Source organism: Rutilus rutilus (assembly GCF_951802725.1).
Source record: "Rutilus rutilus genome assembly, chromosome: 18".
In the NCBI taxonomy this organism is placed as follows: Eukaryota; Metazoa; Chordata; class Actinopteri; order Cypriniformes; family Leuciscidae; genus Rutilus; species Rutilus rutilus.
This window is the reverse complement of record NC_140231.1, coordinates 8,394,755-8,418,367: the sequence shown is the minus strand read 5'-3', so window position 1 is coordinate 8,418,367 and position 23,613 is coordinate 8,394,755. Positions and strand designations below refer to the sequence as shown.

Here is a 23,613-nt window from a genome sequence, read left to right as displayed (position 1 = left end):
ATCGGGGTGAGTAAATTATCATAAATTTTGAAAGTGAACTAATCCTTTAAGCCGCTCCGGCCCGCTTATTCGCACAAAAACAGTGCCTGGTGGCTCGAGAACGGAAACCTTGAAATAGGTTCCTAGGTGCAAGCCTTGAAGAGGGAAAAAAAAAGTGTGTGTATATATAAGAATATATATAAGACGGTGTATTACGTGTTTAGTCTATAGTTATGCGCGTTTGAATGTATATGTGCGCAGCCGTGTTGTCTGTCTTTACAAATTGACCTCAACACATTTTTTTGTCTGGCCTCAATTTATAATACAGAATTATTTATCTCTTTCGAGTGGCCATGTGAACCAGAACTATTTTGACAACATTTTATCTGTACAGAGGTAAAGGGAAGGAGATGAGTGCCTTCACAGGGGAGAGACTAGTTGTGTCCAGGCGCAGGCCCTTCATCAGATCTGGATACGGCCTGGATCTGGTGGACTGCGGTAAACCTTGGGATAAACAGAGAGACTAATATTAGCGTAGACGCCATTCTTCTTATGATGTAACGAGTGCATCAGGATTTATGGGAAGTGTTCCCGGTTCCGGCTGACCTAATCTATGTAGCCTAACATTAAATTATAGAAGTTTATAATGTGTTGTGTATGTTAGTTCAAATCTAGACTAAAAACACATCTCTTTGACCTAGCAGAGTGTGTCTGCTTCCCAGACAATGTTAGGAAGACTGTTCCAGAGATTTGGTGCTAAATAAGAAAAGGATCTACCGCCTAGAAATAGAGGAAATAAAGGAAACAATGGATTTGGAAAGACTAGATCTCTTCAAGGAAATTGGAGCTATCAAGGGAACATTTCGTGCAAAGATAGGCATGATAAAAGACAAAAACGGTAGGGACCTAACAGAAGCAGTTTATACACGAAAGAAATTAATGTGCCTGATAACCATGATGATGTGGTTGCTGATCTTGAGCCTGACATCCTGGAGTGTGAAGTCAAGTGGGCCTTAGGAAGCATTTCTAACAACAAAGCTTGTGGAAAGATGGTATTCCATTTCCAGTTGAGTTATTTAAAATCCTAAAAGGTTATGATGTTGTTTTGCTGCACATAATATGCCAGCAAATTTGGAGGCCACAGGACTGGAAAAGATCAGTTTTATTCCAATACCGAAGACGGGCAATGCCAAAGAATGCTCAACCTACCGTACAGTTGCGCTTATTTCACATGTTAGCAAAGTTATGCTCAAAATCCTGCAATCAAGGTTTCAGCAGTACTTGGGTACCGGTTTCATATCAGTATCAGGTTTCGGTGCCCAACCCTAATCATAAGGAAGGCTGAGTGCCGAAGAATTTATTAGGGGTGGCACGGTTCACAAAACCCACGGTTCGGTTCGTATCACGGTTTTAGGGTCACGGTTTTCGGTTCTGTACGGTTCATGTTGTTGTTTTTTCTTTTAATCTTTAACACTCCAAAAATTTACTTCAGCATAATATGATATATAGCTGAATTATCTAATTATTTATTTATTTATTTATTTCATAAATGGGGTGTGTTTGCAAAACACAGCTTCTCATTTCCCATTCTGAAGTAATATGAGTGAGCAGTCACCCTGAGGAAACTTTCAGTGGCCCTGGAGGTCCATCATCTGTAGAGCTACGTGGGCTGTGTTGGACCGTTATTTGTCAATTTATCCTCGTGTCTCGTCATCATAGGCGGGACATGTCCCCACCATTTTTTGCCAGGGTTGATATTATCTTGCAGCACGGGTGTACCAATACAAATAAATAAAACATTTCCAGTTAACTAGCAAAGTATTTGTTTCATTCGTTTGTTAAATAAGAAGCAATTTAGCGCTGAAATGTGTTTTTTTAATCAAGTGATCAAAGTGCTCGTTGCAGTTGCGATCAGTGGTGCTGATAGTGTTCTCGTGGCTCGCGCACACACCGCAGCGGCCGCACATTCATCACTCGGACGCGCGCTTCAAGCCATTGAGGAGACTCAAGGCTACTCGTTCCGATTAAATAATAAAACAAAATTCATACAAATCGGTCCCTGCTTGATATACAACTGCTGATAAACATAATCGGTTTTGATAAAGAAAAAAATATATACGATCGCAGATTAGAACTCAGAACCTTTGATACGCTTGGCAAGTTCTGCCACTGGACCATTAGGCTACGTGGAACAGTCGATCTATGTAGCCTATTTATTCACATGAAAAAAAAAACATATAGTGGAGTAGATCTCATTAAATGTCTAGGTAAACTCAGTGTACTATATAAATCGATTGCTGGACATTGTAATGTAATTCTACATATGTCTGATTTATGATTTAGCATTGTATTAGCACGGGCACGAGGCTACATTGCGCATGCGTCGAACCGTGCAAACCGCGCGACGCACACGCGCACCGAACCGAGACAAGCGAACCGAACGGTTCGGATGTTTTTTCATGTACCGTGCCACCCCTAGAATTTATGCTTTCGAACTGTGGTGTTGAAGACTCTTGAGAGTCCCTTAGACTGCAAGGAGATCAAATCAGTCAGGCCTAAAGGAAATCAACCCTGACTGTTAAAGCTCAAATACTTCGGCCACCTAATGAGAAAAGAGGACTCATTAGAAAAGAGGACTCATTAGAAAAACCCTGATGCTGGGATTGATTGAAGGCAAAGGGAGAAGGGGAAGGCAGAGGATGAGATGGTTAGTGTCATTGATGCAATGAACATTAAATTGGGCAGACTCAAGGAGATAGTGGAAGACAGGGAGGCCTGGCATGCTTTACTTCATGGGGTCGCAAAGAGTTGGGCACAACTGGGCTGCTGAACAACAACAATGTTGTTTCCAACCTGTGATATTCATTCTTCTGTGGAACATATTTTCTTTGATTATTTTCTTTTTTTTGTCCATACAATGGTAGTCTGTAGTAACCAAAACTGTTTGGTTTCCAGTATTCTTAAAAAAAAAAAAAAAAAAAAAAAGTTGTTTGCAGAACTACCCCTTTTAAATCAGGGTGCCCAGTTCTGTTCCTGGAGATCTACCTTCATGCAATGTTCAGCTCCAACCCTGATCAAACATAGCTAAACCAGCTAATTAAGATCTTCAGGAGCACTTGATAATTACAGACAGGTGTGTTGGATCAGGGTTGGATCTGAGCTCTGCAGGTAGGTAGATCTCGAGGAACAGGGGGGTTGATTGGGGGATTGAAAGCTGCATTAACCTCAGCTAATAAGGTTAATTTAAAAGAACTTCAATGTAAATGAATGTTCATTGTTTGCAATCACAGGTTATCATGCCACTGTTCTGGCCTATGGACAGACAGGGTCAGGGAAGACGTTCTCTATGGGCGGCACGTACACATCTGAACAAGAGAACGAGCCTACGGTTGGAGTCATCCCGCGAGTGATACGAAGAATCTATCAGGAAAAGTCTAAATGTGCAGACTGTGAATTTCTACTTACTGTATCTTACCTTGAGGTATAGCTTGCATAGCATGTTGTCATCCTTTATGGATTTAATTTATGAATGAAGTCAATACTTATTTTGTGTAACTCAAGGGTATGTTTTAAAAAAAAACATTTTATTTAAATCTTAGATTTACAATGAAGAGATACTGGACCTGCTGTGCACATCTAAGGACAAACCTGTCATCAGTATCAGAGAGGATCCTAAAGACGGCATCAAAGTGAGTTTTACAATCTATAACCATGCAGAACCACAAAGTGTTTTTGTAGTATGAGCATGAACTTACAATTTACCCTATTTACTTGATCTTGCTCACCCTCATGCTGTTTAAAACCTTTGGCCCTGTTCCCAGTTGTTATAAGATATTTTTCGGATTCGATCAGCTGAGAATCATCACTGTTTCCCCATGGTATTAATGTGTGTTTCAAATACATTTCCTGTGACCACTTTCATTGAGACCCTCCCCTCTTATTTCACCTTAGGTGAAATTTGATTCTTAGGAATGTGATTCAATTTCCCCCCCTTTCATATTAACCCTTTCACACGTTAGTTTAAAATATTCTGGCTGACCCCCCAGCGTGAGTTTTTCAAGGGGACTGTTATTTAGAATGTCACACTGATTTCCATGGTGACGCGTCATTGCTTGTCACGTGACACACCGCAGCAACAACAGAGCTGAAGGAATGATGATCTGCTTTTGTCATTTTTCCTTTTTTATTCAAAATATTCACACATTTGTTAGATATGGCATGAAATATCTGATATTCCGATTGTCAAATATATGCAAATATATATCCCTGATATGTCAAATATATGCAAATATATTTGTTGTTTAAACACCTTTATAACGATCGCGTTAGTTGAGCTGTATGCGCGATGGGCGCCGCCATCTTAGTTTGTGCCGCAGACGCAGTTCAGAGAATCGGATCTGTTGGATGGAAATACCAGCCTAGACTGATCACACTGGTGTGATCGTACGTGCGAAAGGGTTAATACTGATTTCCTTATTTTCCAATCGAAGTATTTCAGAAAAATAAAAATGTATGAAAATTTGGAATTTAGTATTTCAGCCCTGTTGATGGAATAAAGTATTTTGCAAGCTTCATTTTTACATGGAATGCCTTATGAAAGTGCTAAGTGGCATGATTTAAGTAAGGTAGTAGTCTTGATGGTGTATAGGTCACATTCAGGACAGATGTGGTTACATGTTTTGACTACCTTAACCAGAGATTGTTTTAGACTGCTGTAGCCTTTCTCAAATATTACCAATTGTTATTGCATTAGGTAAATGCTGGTCAATGTAAAAAGTTGCTGCAATAAGAGCAAATATTGGTAGATTTGAAAAAAGCCCATTACGACTGAAATATGCTATGAAGGTTGAACCTAATCTTCAAACTCCATGCCCTGTTCAAAATCCCCCTAAAAAGGGGGTAGTAGAGATTCACTGATTGCGATTTTCTTGGCCGTGTTGGATCTGAACCAGACACACACAAATTATTCATTATATTTCATGAATAATCCAGGAAACTCACTCTCCCAACAAAGGTCTATGAAACATCCCAAATGAAGCTAACACACTGGCAGAACCCGGTGTCCTGTTACAGTACACGTTAAGACTAAAGGCCTCATTATACTTCTGCGTCGGACATACGCCAGAGCCTATACGCCGTAGGCAACGTGTTGGTTTTAATTTATACTTCTGTGTCGTTGTCCGCGTTGACGCGCACCTGGGGAGCATGAAACCCCGAGGGAGGGGTTCTGGCAGACCAATCACAGCGCTTGTGTCTGCGTAGAATTGACGCGTTGTTACATTTTTGGAGAGGTGCACGTCAGGGTACGCCGAAGGGTACGCGCGCTACACACAGCCTACGACGTAGCTACGGCGGCAGTTCGACGCAGAAGTATAAAACAGGCTTAAGACTTTTTACGACCCCCAAAAGGAATTTGCAAAGGGATACCACTTTTTCCAGAACGAGTCCGATACAGACACTTTTATTTTTGGTACTCGCTGATACCATATAACCGGATACCTGTATTTTCACTGCATTTGTAATTTTTAAATGTATTGGTAGAGAAACCCAAAAAATCAAAATCATATTAGTTGACTTAATTTGTCCATCAAATAAATATTTCCTTTGGAAAATTTTTAGGGATGAAAAAAGCGTGCGCTTTGGATGTTTGCGTTCATGGAACTTCTTGACTTGCACACGTCCTGTAATAATGTAGGGAAATCACTCCTTATACATAAATCAGGTAACAGTTCATGTTATACTTACATATACGATTTAGTTTGAATCCAAATAACACGTGCCGAGTGAACGATCTGCAATCAAGAGCATGAAGTTTCTCTCTCTCTCTCTCTCTCTCTCTCTCTCTCTCTCTCTCTCTCTCTCTCTCTCTCTCTCTCTCGTCAGTTAACGTTAATAAGCTACATGCTTCGTTCTCATTTCTTTGCCATTGACATCCGACTTAACTACAAATTTTCCACTGACATCTGTGAAAAAGGGATGCCATCTCATGATTTTCCTTTTATGTGGTTTGGCCCATGTGTTCATTCTCTCTTTTAAACTCCTTTGGATAAATGTTTCCAGGGTTTCCGCGGGGTTGTAAAAGGTAGTAAATTAAATTATGCCAAATTAAGGCCAGTAAAAAGTAGTAAACGTCATCTGACAAGGTAGTAAATTTTCGAAGCCCCATCTAACTGGGTCTATATGGTTTTCAATTAGGGTAACTTACGTGTGCAGGCCTATTTCCTTACTAAACTTCCATGAATTTATTTTTATTTTGAGTCGGACCCAAAGACAGAGAAAAGAAAGGTCGGACCTGAGTGAACGGAATGACGTCACGCGATGTGTACGTTGGGCGGTTCAAGCTGGTACCTTAGCTTGGTGGTAAACCTCTGCTCCGCGCGAGTTTACCAAGTAAATATGGGCAAGTGCAAGTTTTCGGACCTCTGGCTGGAGGACGCTCGGTTTAAAGACTGGCTTAGGCCAGTAGTTGGAAACAGCCGAGAAGCTTTTTGCAACGTTTGCAAGAAAACGATAAATATTACTTGGATGGGGGTGAAGGCGGTTAATTCCCACAGGGAGTGCCGCAGTACCGCTGTCGCTGTTTTGCATCTATTACAATAGATGATGTTTATCAGGTATTTTCTTTTTAACAGATAGTTTGACATTGTTCTCTCTCTCTCTCTCTCTCTCTCTCTCTCTCTCTCTCTCTCTCTCTCTCTCTCTCTCTCTCTCTCTCTCTCTCTCTCTCTCTCTCTCTCTCTCTCTCTCTCTCTCTCTCTCTCTCTCTCTCTCTCTCTCTCTCTCTCTCTCTCTCTCTCTCTCTCTCTCTCTCTCTCTCTCTCTCTCTCTCTGTGTGTGTTGGACAGTGCTTGGCTTGTGTCCAGTGTTGAAGTTATTTGTTTATTAATGAAATACTGTTATTATAGTGTACAATTGCACTTTATTATTACACATTGTGTAGCTGTTTATTCTAAAGGTCCAGTCTGTCTTCTAATTTTTATGTAATTGTTACTCATATTGAGTAAATCCTATGGACCAAGGCCTGTTGTGATATCTTGATTAATCCAAGTCCTATGTTAGAGTTCCCTCTTACTTGAATGTAGCTCACTCACTTGCCCTAACACACATGCACACTCACATACACCAACAGAACCTCTCCTGACTTTCTCTTTCTCGCTCTCTCTGGTTCTCTATCTCTCCCTCCCAGTGTTGAAATTAAGTTATAATTGCCTCATTAAATTGTGATTTAAATATGTTATTAATTCATTTTGGAAAGATATTTCATGTCTTTACTTGTCACTTTACTTAACACTTAACACTGCTACAGTTGAAGTTTGAAGCCGTGTTGGTAGTAAAAATATTGTGATGGTAGTAAAATAGGTGGTAAAAAGGTAGTAAATTCAATTTAAGAATCTCTGTATAAACCCTGGTTTCAGACTTGCGTACTATGGTTAACCAAAATCATATGTTAACCATAACCAAAAGCATGTTTAGTCTCTATAAACTCCAATCTTCATCCCCATTTGTAAATTTACATTACATTTTGCTAGCTTTGTGACGCATCAGTATTATAAGAATCTTGAAGATTCACCCAGTCAAATTACATGTTCAAAGGCCTGCTTGAACAAAAGGTCGTAAAGACAACTTATTGGCTCACACACCTCCAGAGTAGTATTGTCAAAAGACCCGGTACTTCGGTACCAAGTCGGTACTACATTTTTTTTAAACGTCACGGTACCAGGTTTTCTCAAACCCGCTACTTGATGCGCGTGCATGCCCGAAGCGCGTGCAGTTGCGTCCTCTTCATAAAAGCGCTGAGACATGGCGACCGGCGGTGCTGATGTTTTTGTGCGTGCAGATTCGTTATTTCAAATAGCGCACGGCAAGCGCGCTCATAATAGAAGCGGCGCGCTAGTTTTTCCATGCGCGCGCATGTTCATGGATGCATAGCAACGACAGACGCCACGGGAGAACAAGCGCTTGTGGAAAGGAGAAAGCGGTGCGAACTGCGCTCTCCATGATGACGAGGAAGTATTAGCAAAGAATTAATTGATTTCTAGCCCTTGCATTAGCTTTACTACTAGATATATTTATGAGGATAAGAAATAAAAAGCTGTCATTAATATCAGTCCGTCAGAAAAGCAGTTCTAGTCTTATTCTTGGCTGGATAACTCTTAGCAGGTTTAAAAAGCCCTTTTAAAATTAAATATGAATGCAGTTTTGGATTAAAAGTACAGTCAAGTCAAATAAAATCAAATAAAATTTTTATCTCCTGTATAGTTTGGTAACGCTGCAATAAGATACCATTCATTAACATAACTTAATGAGTTGTCTAACATAACACAGAGTGAACAATATATTTTTACAACATTAATTAATGTTTGTGAATGTTATTTAATACAAACACTTGATTGGTCATGTTTGTTCACTTCATTCATTGTGCATTAAATAATGTTAACAGAAATAATGTTAACTTTTGATTTTAAAAATGTATTTTTAAATTAACCCCAAGGAGAATAATTGCAACAGTATATAATAGGGGTGGTTAATCTGTCTGATTTCCCGATTCGATTACGATTATTGAAGTCCCGATTCGATTACAGTCGATTTTCGATTATTAACGATTCTCGATTAGCGATTATTGATTTTCCAGTTCACAACAGTAAACGAAAATACACTACAAAGTGATTGCAGTATTAAAAAAAGTCAGCTGCTGAATTACTTAACTCTTTTGAGTAACAACCCAAAGCACTTTCTGTGTCGTGTAGTTATAACTTCAGAATTATTTGTATGTAGCTTATGTTCTGTAGAACACAGAAATGAATACATCACATTGTGTTGTGACTCATCAAGTTGAACTAAACAATAACAAATAAATGAAAGGCTTATTTCCTTTAGGAAGTAGATCAACATACTGTAGAAATTGGACAATTTTCTTCTAGAAAGACAAGGTGTTCAGCTAAAGATATTAAATAGCAGTCCCAAACTAGCTTTTGTTAATACAATGTTGGTATGAGCCACCACAGTATTTTACAAATATAAAAAATAAAACAAAGTGAAAATAAAGTGGCATTTTGGCGTTAATATTGAAACGACAGTTACCATGGTGAATACACAATAGCCTACTAACAAGAACTGTTAATGAAACATGGAAACTGCTCCTGGTGAATAGAATGAAAATCATACCTGCATGCAAATCCTTCTCAGCTAACACACGACCTACCAGTAACGTGATTTATTGGTATTTTACTTTTATTTCATGACTTAGTAATTTACAACGTAACAACGTTGCATGCTCGTAGTTTCCTTTGCACTTTGCACTATACAGTGAAGCGATACATGGCGCGCCCCTCTGCATTTGCGCGTGCAATTGAAGAGTGTGCGCTACGAGTACAGTATAACGGCTGACAGGACAGGAACGTCCGTTTTTCTGAGGTGAAATACTTTTTATTTCAGCGTACACATACGTCACACGATTTTTGAAAATTTAATAATCGATTCATACTCGTCCATAACATACTCGCGATTAATCAATAATCGATTTTTTTCACCACCCCTAGTATATAACTATTGTTTATTGTTAGGTCACTTTATCTAATGTTATCTAACAAATGGAATCTTATTGTAAAGTGTTTTTAATACTACAGTTTCCATCTTTGTAACTGTGATTTACACTTTAATATAATTATGTAAATTGAATCTAAATTAAGCTTTGGTACCGAAATTGGTACAGAGAACCGTGGATTTTCACTGGTATTGGTACCGAATACTGAAATTTTTGGTACCGTGACAACACTACTCCAGAGGATGTGACATCTTCACGCTTTAAAAATCACTGATCACAAGATCATGCTCTTAATCCCTTTCTGAAATCCTGATATGAAGATGATGCTGAACGAGAAGTTTTCTAAGGACCCCCAAGCTTGTGCCAGACTGCGGCCTTGTCTTTCCATTCACCAAAGATCCTCTGACTCCCACTGGTTCTCTCTCATCAAGACAACATCAGCAAAGATCAACTGGAGCCTCAACAAATTGCATCAGGACAGTTTAATTCAAATGGGCGAGACATGCAAGTATCGAACTTAGTCTCATTATTTGATGCATTAAAGGGTAACTAAACCCTAAACCAACTTTTTTTAATGATCTGTAAGAATGGGGCTTTATTAGTGCTGTTCATTGATTCGAGTAACTTTTTTGACATTTGGGTATAAAGTGTTTTAATTCTACAATATGGTGTAAAAACGTCTGAGTGCTGCCCTCTTCAGGTTGAACGGTGGCTACTGCAGTTGAATTTTCCTATTGGATGTAAGCGGTGGCACGTGACGTAAGCAGGTTTCAGCTCACCACGCCCTCTCTTGGTACGAGCTACCACGCCCTTGGCAGTAATAAAAACCATCTTGTTTCGTCAAAACCACTGTAGCGAGTCAGGAGTTGGAATTGCGAGTATTGAAAACGATCAGGATAGCATTTATATAGTTATTTCGTTTTTTTTTTTTTTTGTAGCCTAGGTAGTTAATTAGCATAGTTGTTAGTGTAGTATTGTTAGAAGCATAGTTAGTAGCGTAGTATTGCATCAGTTAGGATAGCTTCAAGTTAGCGTAGATTTATCTGTATTTAGTACAGTGGTCAGGATGGTAACGCAATAGAGGTGGAAATGGGCTTCTCCACACAGCTCGCACTGAAAAGCGACGCAGTACCAAACGCTGCTCCTCCTGCATGGACTCCTCCACCGCAGCGGCGTCTTGATGTGAGTGATCATATATATATTTTTTATCACAATTTATGGTTAGGCTAAAGTTAATCATCTGGGGTCGACAAACGCGCCGGCACATTTTGCTGGATTTTTTCACATAGCGGTAGCGGCAAAATATGAATATGCCTACAGAGATCGCGCTATTAACATAAACTTGATAAAACTCATCAGATGCATGTACTTTACGTCGGATGCCGATCGCGATGCGGGAGTTAAGACCGCAGTTTGAGCCAGCGGCTCAAATTGATATGGCTCTAGCCCTGTGTACACAAACAATTCACCCTCCTCCACTTCAGGTGAAGGTGGGGGAGAAAAGTCCTCGACTTCAAATGACAGCTCTGTTGCAAAGCTACTTGCGTCACTCCAGTCACTCTCCATTTTAGAGTCTGACAGCAGCTGTCAATGCGGGTCTCAGGTGCACGCCCCCCCGCTCAGCCCTAAGTTTAGTTCTAACACGGCCTTCTTTAAAAGGGGTAAGGATCCTTACTAAACCCCTGGTCAGAGCCTGACTCCACCCACTGGCAATATTTGAAAAATGCTGGAAAAGTGGGCAGACCCCAGCGGAGATAGAGCTGGTAAGTCCCGCTCCTTCCGTAAAACCCCGCTGGACCTCTAGGTTGAAAAATCGTCAATGCAAGTGAATGGGAGAAAATAATTATTTTCTGGTCCCGTTTGAATTGTGCCATGAACGTGAACATATGTTGTCTGAATTTTTTTTATATAATCTTTCATGTTACAAGTTTGACAGTATATGGTATGATTCTTCGGCTAGCAGTTGTGGAAAAGACATAACGAGAAAGACTACATGTCGCCTATGTGACGTCACCCCATAAAGTTGACTTACCCGTGGTTTTCGCAAACCTCAACGATTTTGTCCTCTCCCTGAAAGAAGGCGGTGAAGTGCACCAAAGACACAGTCATGTTTAGCGGGATCCGTGAGCTAGTGTCCGTGTGCAAATGGTGGTGACGTTTCAAACGCGTTGAAAGCAGCGAAGAGTTGTAGTCCACAAAGTGCTCTCACACAAAGTCTAACCGTATCAAACTTCTACCCGCTAAATTGTAGCATTCTTCACACGAAAGATTATATAAAAATTATATAAAAAATTCACAGACAACATATGTTCACATTCATGGCACAATTCAAACGGGACCAGAAAATAATTATTTTCTCCCATTCACTTGCATTGACGATTTTTCAACCTAGAGGTCCAGCGGGGTTAGCGAAGGGGGCGGGACTTACCAGCTCTATAGAGGGGACGAACCGAGGGCGGGGCTGAGCGGGGGGTGCGTGCACCTGAGACCCGCAGTGACGGATTAATTGACAGCTGCTGTCAGACTCTAAAATGGAGAGTGACTTGCAGGGTCGCAAGACGACGTAAAGTACATGCATCTGAGTTTTATCTAGTTGATGTCAATAGCCACTGTGAAAAAATCCAGCAAAATGCGCCGGAGCATTTGTCGACCCCAGAGGATTAACTTTAGCCTAACCATAAATTGTGATTTAAAATATATATGAGCAAACAAATGAGCGTAATAGCACACGCAAACTCACAGAAGAAACATACTGAGGTAAAAATTCTAAATGTTGAGTTGATTTATTTATTATAATTTCTAAGGGAGCTGTTCTAGTGAATATCAAGATTTCAAATGTTACATTGAATTTATAGTTAATAAACAAGTAGCCTAGTTAATGTAGTTACTTACAATTTAGACGCAATATTGACTTTTTCTTCTATTTCACAGACAAAAATGGTTACAAAAGAAAAGCAACACTTAGCATGGTGTTATTGAATAATTCAGCATTTTGAAATAAATTTTGAATTAAATGTAAGTAGCCTACAAATAAATAATTGTAATATTTTAATGTAATTTAATATTAGAATGATGTACCAACTTGGGTTACTTATGGTTTTCAGCATTTGTTGAGAGATTTTTCTTTTGAAGAAATTTGCTATGTACTGTATCTGATAGGCCCCAACTTAATCAATATTGAATCAAATTGTCAAATGTTTATTTATAAAAAAAAATTTTTTTTTAATACACTTGAACCAAATGTCTTGAAGCTAAATGTTTATTGTCAGAATGCATCCTTTACATGTTAAAATCATAAAAATGGTCTCATGAGGGACGATGCCCCAGACCCCCCTACAACAAATTACTTCGTAAACATGTCACCTTTTTCAGCACTTGTGAGTTTGCAGGCCTGATCTTAATAGAAAATTGTATTTCCGAATTTCTGCATGTGATAATGGGTGATATTGTTTCAAGTCATGAAACAGGTTTGTTTTGCCTGACTTTAACGCATATCTTCAGCTCATGCCACTGCAGTAGACGTATAGTAACTATTAATTGATTGTTAATTTAAACAACCATCAATCATGGGAATTTGTGTAAATTGACATCCCTGATTACGATACAGGCAAATGTTCACTTCAAGAATGAACAGTGGCGTCAATGAGTTTGTATTAAGGTATTTGGAAAAGAGAAAGTGCTATTTATATTTCTCTATATGAAGCATGTTTATTCAAGCCACAAAAACGAACCTGTTACTGAAAAATGCACAAGACATAATCTCCTAGGATGAAGCCATTATGTAGTACATACATTTGTCCTAAATCGTTGTATTTGAATGGAAAACTGTGCGAAGCTGTGGTGCAAAGTAATTTTGAACAGCTGGAGTCGTATTTGGGCACCGCTGGTGTGTGTACGGTTATAGAAGACAATGTGTTGATTTGAAACGCGTCATTTCTCAGCCTGCGACCCTCTTTACGTGTTTTGCTAATATTTGAGGCTCCTTTTAGGGGAAAGGCTCTGATAGTGATACCATGCAAAGTGATAGAGCATAATATTTTAATCATAACCCACCTAATTGGGTAGTGTGTTGATATGTGTTACCCGTCACAGTGGAATTTTACACACATTTGGCGGCTGTTAATTTCAAACCCTGATTGTGGGGGAGTGAAAAGTGGACCACAAATCTGGGCTTACCTCCCAGGGACAACTGCACTGTGCGTTGGAGTGCTACCCACAAAGGCTATCGTCTCTGAATACATCCTTAATTCTCATGTGCCCTGTATGACCACCGGTGTCTGTTTTTGTTTTCGGTCTTCTTGGTGTAGATTGTTGGACTGACAGAAAAGGATGTGTTCACCGCTCATGAGATGGTGAGCTGTCTTGAGTTGGGAAACTCTGCACGAACAGTGGGCTCAACAGCCATGAATGCAGCCTCATCTCGCTCACATGCCATTTTTACCATATCACTGGAGCAGCGACGCAAAGGAGACAAGTATGTAATCTTGGCATATGCTGTTAAACTAAGCAACTTGAAGTAGTTGTTTGGAGGCTGTCAAATTTGAGAGTTGGCTGTATAAGATGTTGAAGGTTTTATAGAATTGGAGAAAATGAGCTAATTTTGTCACAAGATTATATATTTAGAATTAGGGCTGCAACAACTAATCGATAAAATCAATTATTATCGATAATGAAAGTGATCAACAACAAATTTGATTATCGATTAATCGTGTCTGCACTCTATGCACGTTGCTTTACAATAGTGAATAACCAATTTCTTTGGACAAAAAGCATATGAAAAATAGCGGAGGACACAGAGTGAGCTGCTCCGGGAAAAATACATGATTTAATTGTCGGAAACATGAGAATGCTTTATATTTAAGCACTTAAAACAACAGCAAGCACTTGCCCTGTCATGCTTTCACAGATGCATGTGCTGTTCAATGCATCTGACACGTGTTTTCCTCAGCGCATAACTTATATTTTATGATTATATCCTTACCTGTAAATGTTAGAAAGTCCCACGAGTATTTCCATTTTTTTGTATATTCTGACAAGCGTCTTGCTAAACTTCACAGACTTCAATAGACAAGCGCTGGTGCGCACATGCAGACGGATGTCTGCAAACAGACGGAGCGCAATAAAACAGGAGCGCAATAATTCTATTGACTGATACTTTAATGACTGAAATACACATTTTGCTAAAACATTTTTGTTAGAAATAAATAGTAGGTTTTAAAATTCTACATGTAACAAAAGTAATCATATTTATTGTTAAAATAACCCATTAATATAACTATTCAGACAAGGGATTGTTTGTTCTTCATACCTCGTAAAAGTTAAAAAGAAATTGCTTTTGTTTTCATTTCTGCTTTACATATTAAACCTAAAATCAACTGATTGCTTACTATTTTAATGTTTGTATTATAACCTTTTTTTGCTTCTGTACAGCATAGCCTACATAGATACGTCCCCTATTCATAGGCTTTATTACACACTGTTTGGAAGACAGCACTGGGCAGTATGTGGAATTTTTATATTTATTTTTTTAAATTGTTTAAAACAATGGATCGAAATTAATTTAATGTATAGTGATTTAGATTTTTCATGATTAATAGGAAAAATCGACAGATTAACTGATTATTAAAATAGTTTTTAGTTGCAGCCCTATTTAGAATGGACAGCTTGTTTTTGAAAGATGTGCATGAGAAAAGTGATAAGCATTTGTTTTGATGCAAGAAGGTGCTTATTGAAGTAAAGGTAAAATGAATTTTCAAAGAAAATGTATGCAGGTCTAAAAATATGATTATGGTGAACTGCTAATGTATAAAACTAAAATGTTATATATATATATATACACACACACACACACACACACACACACACACACACACACACACACACACACACACACACACACACACACACACACACACACACACACACACACACACACACACACACACACACACACACATATATATATATATATAAATATAATTTTTTTTTTTTTTTTTTTTTTTTTTTTTATACAGTACCAGTCAAAAGTTTGGAAACACTACTATTTGTAATGCTTTTGAAAGAAGTCTCTTATGCTCATCAAGCCTGCAGTTAAAAAAAAAAAACAGTAATATTATGAAATATTATTACAATTTAAAATAATGGTTCTCTTTTTTAATATACTTTAAAATGTAATTTATTTTTGTGATGCAAAGCTGAATTTTCATCAGCAAGTACTCCAGTCTTTGGTGTCTTATGATCCTTCAGAAATCATTCTAATATGCTGATTTATGATCAATGTTGGAAACAGTTGTGCTGCTTAATATTTTTTTATAACCTGAGATACTTTTTTCAGGATTATTTGATGAATAAAAAGTTAAAAAGAACTGTATTTATTTAGAATAGAAATCTTTTGTAACAATATACACTACCGTTCAAAAGTTTGGGAACAATAACTTTTTTTTTTAAAGAAATTAGTACTTTAATTCAACAAGAATGTGTTAAATTGATAAAAGGTGATGGTAACGATTTATATTGTTAGAAATGTTTTTATTTTGAATAAATGCTGTTTTTATGAATAAATGCTGTTAACGTTTTACTCATCAATGAATCCTGAAAAAAGTATTCCAAAAAAATATATTAAACAGCACAACTGTTTCCATCATTGATAATAACTGAGTATCAAATTATCATATTAGAATGATTTCTGAAGGATCATAAGACACCAAAGACTGGAGTACTTGCTGATAAATTCAGCTTTGCATCACAAAAATAAATTACATTTTAAAGTATATTAAAAAAGAGAACCATTATTTTAAATTGTAATAATATTTCATATTACTGTTTTTTTTTTTTTTTTTTTACTGCAGGCTTGATGAGCATAAGAGACTTCTTGCAAAAGCATTAAAAATAGTAGTGTTTCCAAACTTTTGACTGGTACTGTACATTAGCAGTTAACCATAATCATATGTTTAGACCTGAAATATATTTATATAATTTTTTTATTATATAATTTATTTGTTAAGGAATGATGTCATGGTGTCCAAACTGCACTTGGTGGATCTAGCTGGATCTGAAAGACAAAAAAAAACTAAAGCAGAGGGAGATCGGCTCAAAGAGGGTGAGTGCAATAAATCCATTTTTTATGTGTATTAATGCCAATATACTTAATTTTGAAATAAATTAAGTTAATAGTTTTGCATTTTCAATGGGATCCCTCCATGCCAGCATTTCTTATGACTTATTTTTTTACACTCAAGGGTGTAAATTAATTCATTTAAGAAAGAAAATTGTAATTTATTTATATAAGAATTCTGTGCAACACAAAAGGAAAAAGTCTACAGAATATGATGTCCACAGTTACAATGGACAGGGACTGGGATAAAAAAAAAAAAAACTTATATTAATTTAAACACAACACAGCTAGGGGTAGTTGATATACTGGCAAAAGCGATTAACTGGTAGTTTTTTTTTTTTCTTTCTTTTTTCTCTAGTGCTTGAAGTTTTTCAAGTAGGTGTTTTATGTGTCTTTTGTTCTCTTGTAGTTTTTGTCCTATTGCTAGTAATCAGTTTGTTTGTTTCTTTTTTTAACTTGCTGTTTATTTGACTTCAGTGAGCTGTTTTTTATACTACTTCTAGTATTTGTTTTTTGTGATATTGAAATTGGTGATGAGATTTATGAAATTTCAATGGTACCAAAAATGTATTAACTTTATTCAAAGCGAAATAACTATATAGTGATATAGCTGCAACTATATAGTGATATTATCACCCACCCCTAACAACAACAAATAAACTACTTTTATGATTTCTTTTCCAACAAAATGTGTTGCTCCATCCATATTCAATAGAAATATATTCTAGGCTTGCTGCGGTAGTCGGTGTTAGATATGTTTTCTCGTGTCACGCAAAAACACTAAGCGTGAGGAAATGGCATGCAGAATAATTTATGGACGAATTAACCATTTAGCCTACAGTTTGGGAATAGTCATCTTTAAATGCCTTCATATCATTAAAATGCGAAGCATTTTAGATGGTTTATTATATGTATAGTGCATTAATAGCGGGAGAGGTGGGACATATAAAGCACCGGGAGATTGTGTGTGTGTGCGGCTTGTCTAAATCCAACAAATGCCTGTATTGAAAGCGCGAGTACTATGTTTCAGTGACATTGCTACATTCAATTACTATATATAATGTTGAATATAATCTATAATAATTCAATGAGGGAATATTTGTGGGTCCTGATAATAGGACCCACATAATAAAAATCTTTATTTTGGCTTAAAATATCGCAATAGTATCATGAGTTTAGTATCACGAGTGTATCGTGTACACCCCTAGTTCGCGCCGCTGCTCCCTAGGTGTTATCACAAAAGTGTAAGTAATAGTGGGTGGGCTTTCAAAAGCCATTTCAATACCCTGCAATATTGATAGCATCTCCGTTATGGCAGCAAATTATAGGCCTAATATGCACAGGGTATGCGTGAAAGCGGATTTAATAGCGAAAGTGAAAAGAGCGCGCATTCAAAACGGATAAAGGACAGATCGATCCCGGAATGGGGACCTAGCAGTATTGCTGGAATCAGTCCCAGAATGCTCCCTGTGTAACAATAGGGCTGGGTATCGTTCAAAAAATGTATACCAATACCTTGATTTTGATACCGGTTCCTGAACAATACTTTTTTCGATACCAATTTTATAAAATCCATTTTAACAATATTGCATAACACATTACCTCAGAAAAACTTTGGTTTTATTTTTTTTCAGTTTGACTCATGCTCCTTAGCCAGTGCACAAAGGAACAAAAAAAAGCACAAAGGAACAATTTTTTTTATAAAGAGCTCATGCTCACTAAAGCTGAATTTGTTTGATAAAAAAAATACAGTAAAACTTGTCATATTGTGAAATAGTATTACAATTTAAAATCTGTTTTATTTTAATATATTTAAAAATGTAATTTATTCCTGTGATGTCAAAGCTGAATTTTCAAAATCATTACTTCAGTGTCAAGTCAAGTCATCTTCATTTATATAGCGCTTTTAGAGATTGTTTTGGCTTTATAGCGTTTCTTTAATAAAGTTATTTTCCAGCTAAAGTTAGTTTTAATTGATTCGCTTCCGTCGCAACGATCATTTGTTATTAAATTAGGGGCCGCTAAGACTACACCATTCTCTCTACACAGACTTTAAACGCGAACCTGTGATAAACGCTGCTGGCGTTCACATGCGCATTAAGAATTGGTTCTGTAGTTATGTGCGTTTGAATTAGTGCTGCACGATTAATCGTATCGCAATCGCGATGTCAAGCCTACGCGATTATTTGACGCAAAATGCTGCGATTTTTATATTAAATAAGCAAATTAGCGCAATTAACGCCGCATCTGATAATTTTTGGCATCCTTTGGCTAGTGTTACATGATCCCTCTCTTATTCATGCAAATGCTTTTAAACCATTCATGCGCGATAAGACAAAAAAGAACGCGCTGCCTGTGAATGTCCTCCTGACACACACACACACACGACCCACAGATAGGCGCGCGCCAGTATCAAGTTCTCTTTCGCGGTAGAACGAACAACACGCATGTATGCCAAAAAGAACGCGTTGCCTGTGAATGTCCTGACTGTGACACACAGAAAGACTTGCGCTAATATCGTGCGTGCGCACAGAACAGCATGCCAGAATACAGTTCTCTTTCGAGCTTGAACGAACAATAACACACAATTATGCCAAAATGTCTTTTTGTCGAGTATCTCCATAACATAAGAGTTGCTCTTATGATGAACGTGAAGAGTTGTGACTCGTGAGAGAATGAGGCGTGTGAGATCCGCGTCTCTGTCAACAGCGGCTGGTCTTAAAGGGATAGTTCACCCAAAAATGAAAATGCTGTCATTTACTCTCCCTCAAGTTGTTCCAAGCCTGTATGATTTCCTTTCTTCTGCTAAACACAAAAGAAGATATTTTAAAGAAGGTTGGTAATTAAACAGTTGCTGGTCCCCATTGACATCCATAGTATTTTTTTTTTTCCTACTATGGAAGTCAATGGGGTCCATCAGTCGTTTGGTTACCGACTTTCTTCAAAATATCTTTTGTGTTCAGCAGAAGAAAGAAACTTGAGGGAGATTAAATGATGACAGAATTTTCATTTTTGGGTGAACTATTCCTTTAAAGGGACAGTACACAGTAGCCACTAATTATATCTGTCTCTAAAGTTAATCAAAGAACAAAGGGAACAGAGAAAAACACTCACTGCTCTTGACTAAAGAACTTTTTTCTTTAGGCAGATTATCACTAATCTGTGTGTGCATTTATTTTCCTTGAGAACCAAGCAAGTTGACTCATGAAACCATTTGTTTATTATATTGCAATCGCAATATTGACCTCAATTATCGCAATATGACATTTTCCCCAAATCGTGCAGCCCTAGTTTGAATATATGTGCGCATGTTTGTAATTCCCTCAGGGTTTCCGCGGGGTCTTAAGTCTTAAAAACGGCCAGATTTTCATCCTAGGTCTTAAATTTCATTTAGTCAGGTCTAAAAAAGTGTTTACCCTCGGTCATTTCCAGAAACGCTGGCCGCAGAAAGTTATAACAAAGTAGCAAAAAAGTATCGAGTTGTAGCCTACAAAGAGGAGCCCTAGAGCAGGGGTCTCCAACACGTCGCTCGCGTGCTACCAATAGCTCGTGGCTTGATATGAGCTAGCTCGCCAGAGGCCGTTCACATATCGCGTCTTTTGCGCGCTCAAGTTTGTTCAAATGTAGGCGCGCAGCAAGCGCAACGAGATGAAAAAAATCTAAACTTTTCAGAATGCTGCAAACGCACCACAGATCATGTGACAGGAACCAACCAATCACCCCTTTCCATAACAACATTGAAAGCTCAGTCAACATGAAGGATGGGGATGCACCCAAACACTACTAATAAATAAAGCTAATGTGTAAATGTCAGTAATTTATCTTTTATGACTCATTCTTTTTATAAAAAATTATTTAAAGACTGAAATATGAGGGTTATCTTTGTATAAAACCTTTTTTGTCAAAACTTTATTTTAACTTGTACATGTTAGTAGATAACATGTTGCAAGACACTCTTAAAATCTGGCCATCATTTTTAATGGTATTTTAATGTTGACGTAAACAAAAAGTGCATATCGATGCTAATCAATTTATTTTCTTTTTTTCTACATAAAACTTGTTGAATTGACTTCATTCTGTAGTATTAGTACTTTTTGAACAGGATTCTGTGATAACCGTGATAATTTTGGTCACTTTAATCATCTCATCATTTCCTCTCTAGTTATGATCAACTATGATCAACTAAAATCAACAATAATTGTGTTTTTACAGTATAATATGCAAAAGTACAATTTTCTATTAAAAAAAAACCTACCTCTCCCTCTCTCTCACACACACACACATCAGATAATCCTAGATAGATAGATAGATAGATAGATAGATAGATAGATAGATAGATAGATAGATAGATAGATAGATAGATAGATAGATAGATAGATAGATAGATAGATAGATAGATAGATAGATAGATAGATAGATAGATAGATAGATAGTCTAATGATCCCGAGGTAACTATCTATCTAACTTGGATAATGCGTTGTGTAGGTCTTAAATTTCAATCTTTATGGTCTTAAAATGTCTTAAAAAGGTCTTAAATTTGACTTACTGAAACCTGCAGAAACCCTGTCCCTACAAACCTAGCCTAAACAGAGTACTGGTCTTTCCTTTGATACAGAATTTTATTTTATTTTGTCACTTCGGGGTAGGTACGCGAAACAAATTTTCCCGACAACGCTTTATCTGTAGAGTGGTAAAGGGATCCTCCATAGGGAGAGACTAGTTGGCACTTCAGCACTGCGTTGTCATTGGGTCCAGGCGAAGGTCCTTCGTCAGATCTGGATACGGCCTGGATCCGGCAGGCTGCGTGAAAACCTCGGGATAAACAAAGACACTAAAATTAGCGTAGATGCCATTCTTCTCATGATGTAACGAGTACATCAGGATTTATGGGAAGTGTTCCTGGTTCCGGCTGACCTAATCTATGCAGCCTAACATTGAATTATAGAAGTCTATAATGTATTATGTGAATGCTAGGTCAAAGAGATGTCTTTAATCTAGCTTTGAACTGACAGAGTGTGTCTGCTTCCCGGACAATGTTAGGAAGACTCTTCCAAAGTTTTGGTGCTAAAGGATCTACCGCCAGCAGTCGATTTTGATATTCTAGGCATTATTAACTGGCTGGAATTTTGAGATCACAATAGACGTGAAGGACTATAATGCGTTAAGAGCTCGCTTAAGTACTGCGGAGCTAAACCATTTAGTGCTTTGTAAGTAATCAGCAATATTTTAAAATGTATGCAATGTTTAATAGGCAGCCAATGCAGTGTTGACAGAACCGGGCTAATATGGTCATACTTCCTGGTTCTGGTAAGAACTCGAGCTGCTGCGTTTTGAACTAGTTGTTTATTAAGCGTGCAGGGCAACCACCCAGTAAAGCATTACAATAATCTAGCCTTGAGGTCATGAACGCATGAACTAATTGTTCAGCATTTGTCAATGAGAGCATATGGCGTAATTTAGATATATTTTTAAGATGGAAAAATGCGCTTTTACAGAAACTAGACACGTGACTTTCAAATGAAAGATTGGTATCAAAGAGCACACCCAGGTTCCTAACCGACGACGAAGACTTAACAGAGCAGCCATCAAGTGTTAGACAGTATTCTAGGTTATTACGTGTGGGAGTTTTTTGTCCAATAATTAGAATCTGTTTTTTCAGAATTTAAAAGTAGGAAATTACTAGTCATCAAATTTTTTATATCAGCTATGCATTCCGTTAATTTTGTGAATTGGTAAGTTTCGTTAGGTTTTGGAAGAAATATACAGCTGAGTATCGTCAGCATAACAGTGAAAGCTAATTCCATGTTTCGTAATGATATCTCCTAATTAGAGATGCACCGATTGATCGGCTGGTGACCGGAATTGGCCGATTTTTCACGTGATCGGCCATGACCGGCGACCGGCCGGTCAGTCTGACATATGCCGATTTTATGCCGGTCAAATGCACTCAGGCGCCGCATGATTAACCTTTTGAGCGGTACGGTCTCATATATGGGATTTTTATTTCTGTGCCCTTGAGAGTACGGTGCCACATTTAGAATGTTCAGTGACGTCGCATAACTGCCAGATTCAAACTGTACTTTCGCGCGTTGGCTGGCGCTGAGCCAGAGTCGGACGCGTTCAGCGCTGTCATATATCACAACTAAGCAGTGTTTTCAACCTCATAATGTTTATTTTAGGTTTCAGATATTTAAATACACATAAGCACTAGTAAAACAATACTTTTGGACTTTTACACACTGATGTCTGTGGAAGCAGCAATAACAATCTATTCAAATATAATTTGCTGACATGTGTTATTCATATCAGACAAACATAGTGGAAGTAACTATAAAGTTTACTCTATTCTTTTCAGTTCACCGGCCACTTTCTTGCATTTATTTCGGGAGAAACTGATGAATTCACGTGCTGTAAATCCGACTGACGGGACAACATTGCGGCGCCCATCTCATGTTATAGATCAAGATTATTTATAAAGGTTTTTAAACGACCAAACGCACTCACTTACACGTATTTGAGAATCGGAATATCAGATAGGCTAGTTGATGACATGGTAAGCAAGTTTGTGAATATTTTGAATAAAAAAGGAAAAGCGAAATAAAAGCGACACATTTGTCATACAGTATTATTTTGGCTGCGGTGTATTGCTTGACGCGTTGCCATGGAAACATTAAAGGGAACGTTCGCCTTGAAAACTCACTCTGGGGGTGCGGGGGTGGGGGGTGTCAGTTAGAGTATTTTAAACTTACGCGTGAAAGGGTTAACGAAAAGATCGAAAATAAATATTTGTGTGTGCTGTAAAGTGGTTAGAAAAAAATTTAATCGGCTAAAATCGGTATCGGCAGGTCAAACTCAATGAAAAATCGGAATCGGCCTAGAAAATTGTAATCGGTGCATCTCTACTCCTAATGGTAGCATGTACAGAGTGAACTGCAGCGGTCCTAGTACTGAGCCTTGTGGTACGCCATACTGAACT

At 37.8% G+C, this 23,613-nt stretch overlaps 1 protein-coding gene across 1 annotated transcript in view; it reads left to right on the top strand.

Annotated features, from left to right (window-relative positions):
- Positions 1–23,613, top strand: part of kif4 (kinesin family member 4) — a 121,893-nt gene that overhangs the window by 6,000 nt on the left and 92,280 nt on the right. The window contains exons 4-7 of the mRNA XM_084386917.1: positions 3,270–3,460; positions 3,579–3,668; positions 13,831–13,997; positions 16,528–16,622. Coding sequence (XP_084243043.1) covers positions 3,270–3,460; positions 3,579–3,668; positions 13,831–13,997; positions 16,528–16,622 — 543 coding nt within the window. The remainder of the gene's footprint in view (positions 1–3,269; positions 3,461–3,578; positions 3,669–13,830; positions 13,998–16,527; positions 16,623–23,613) is intronic.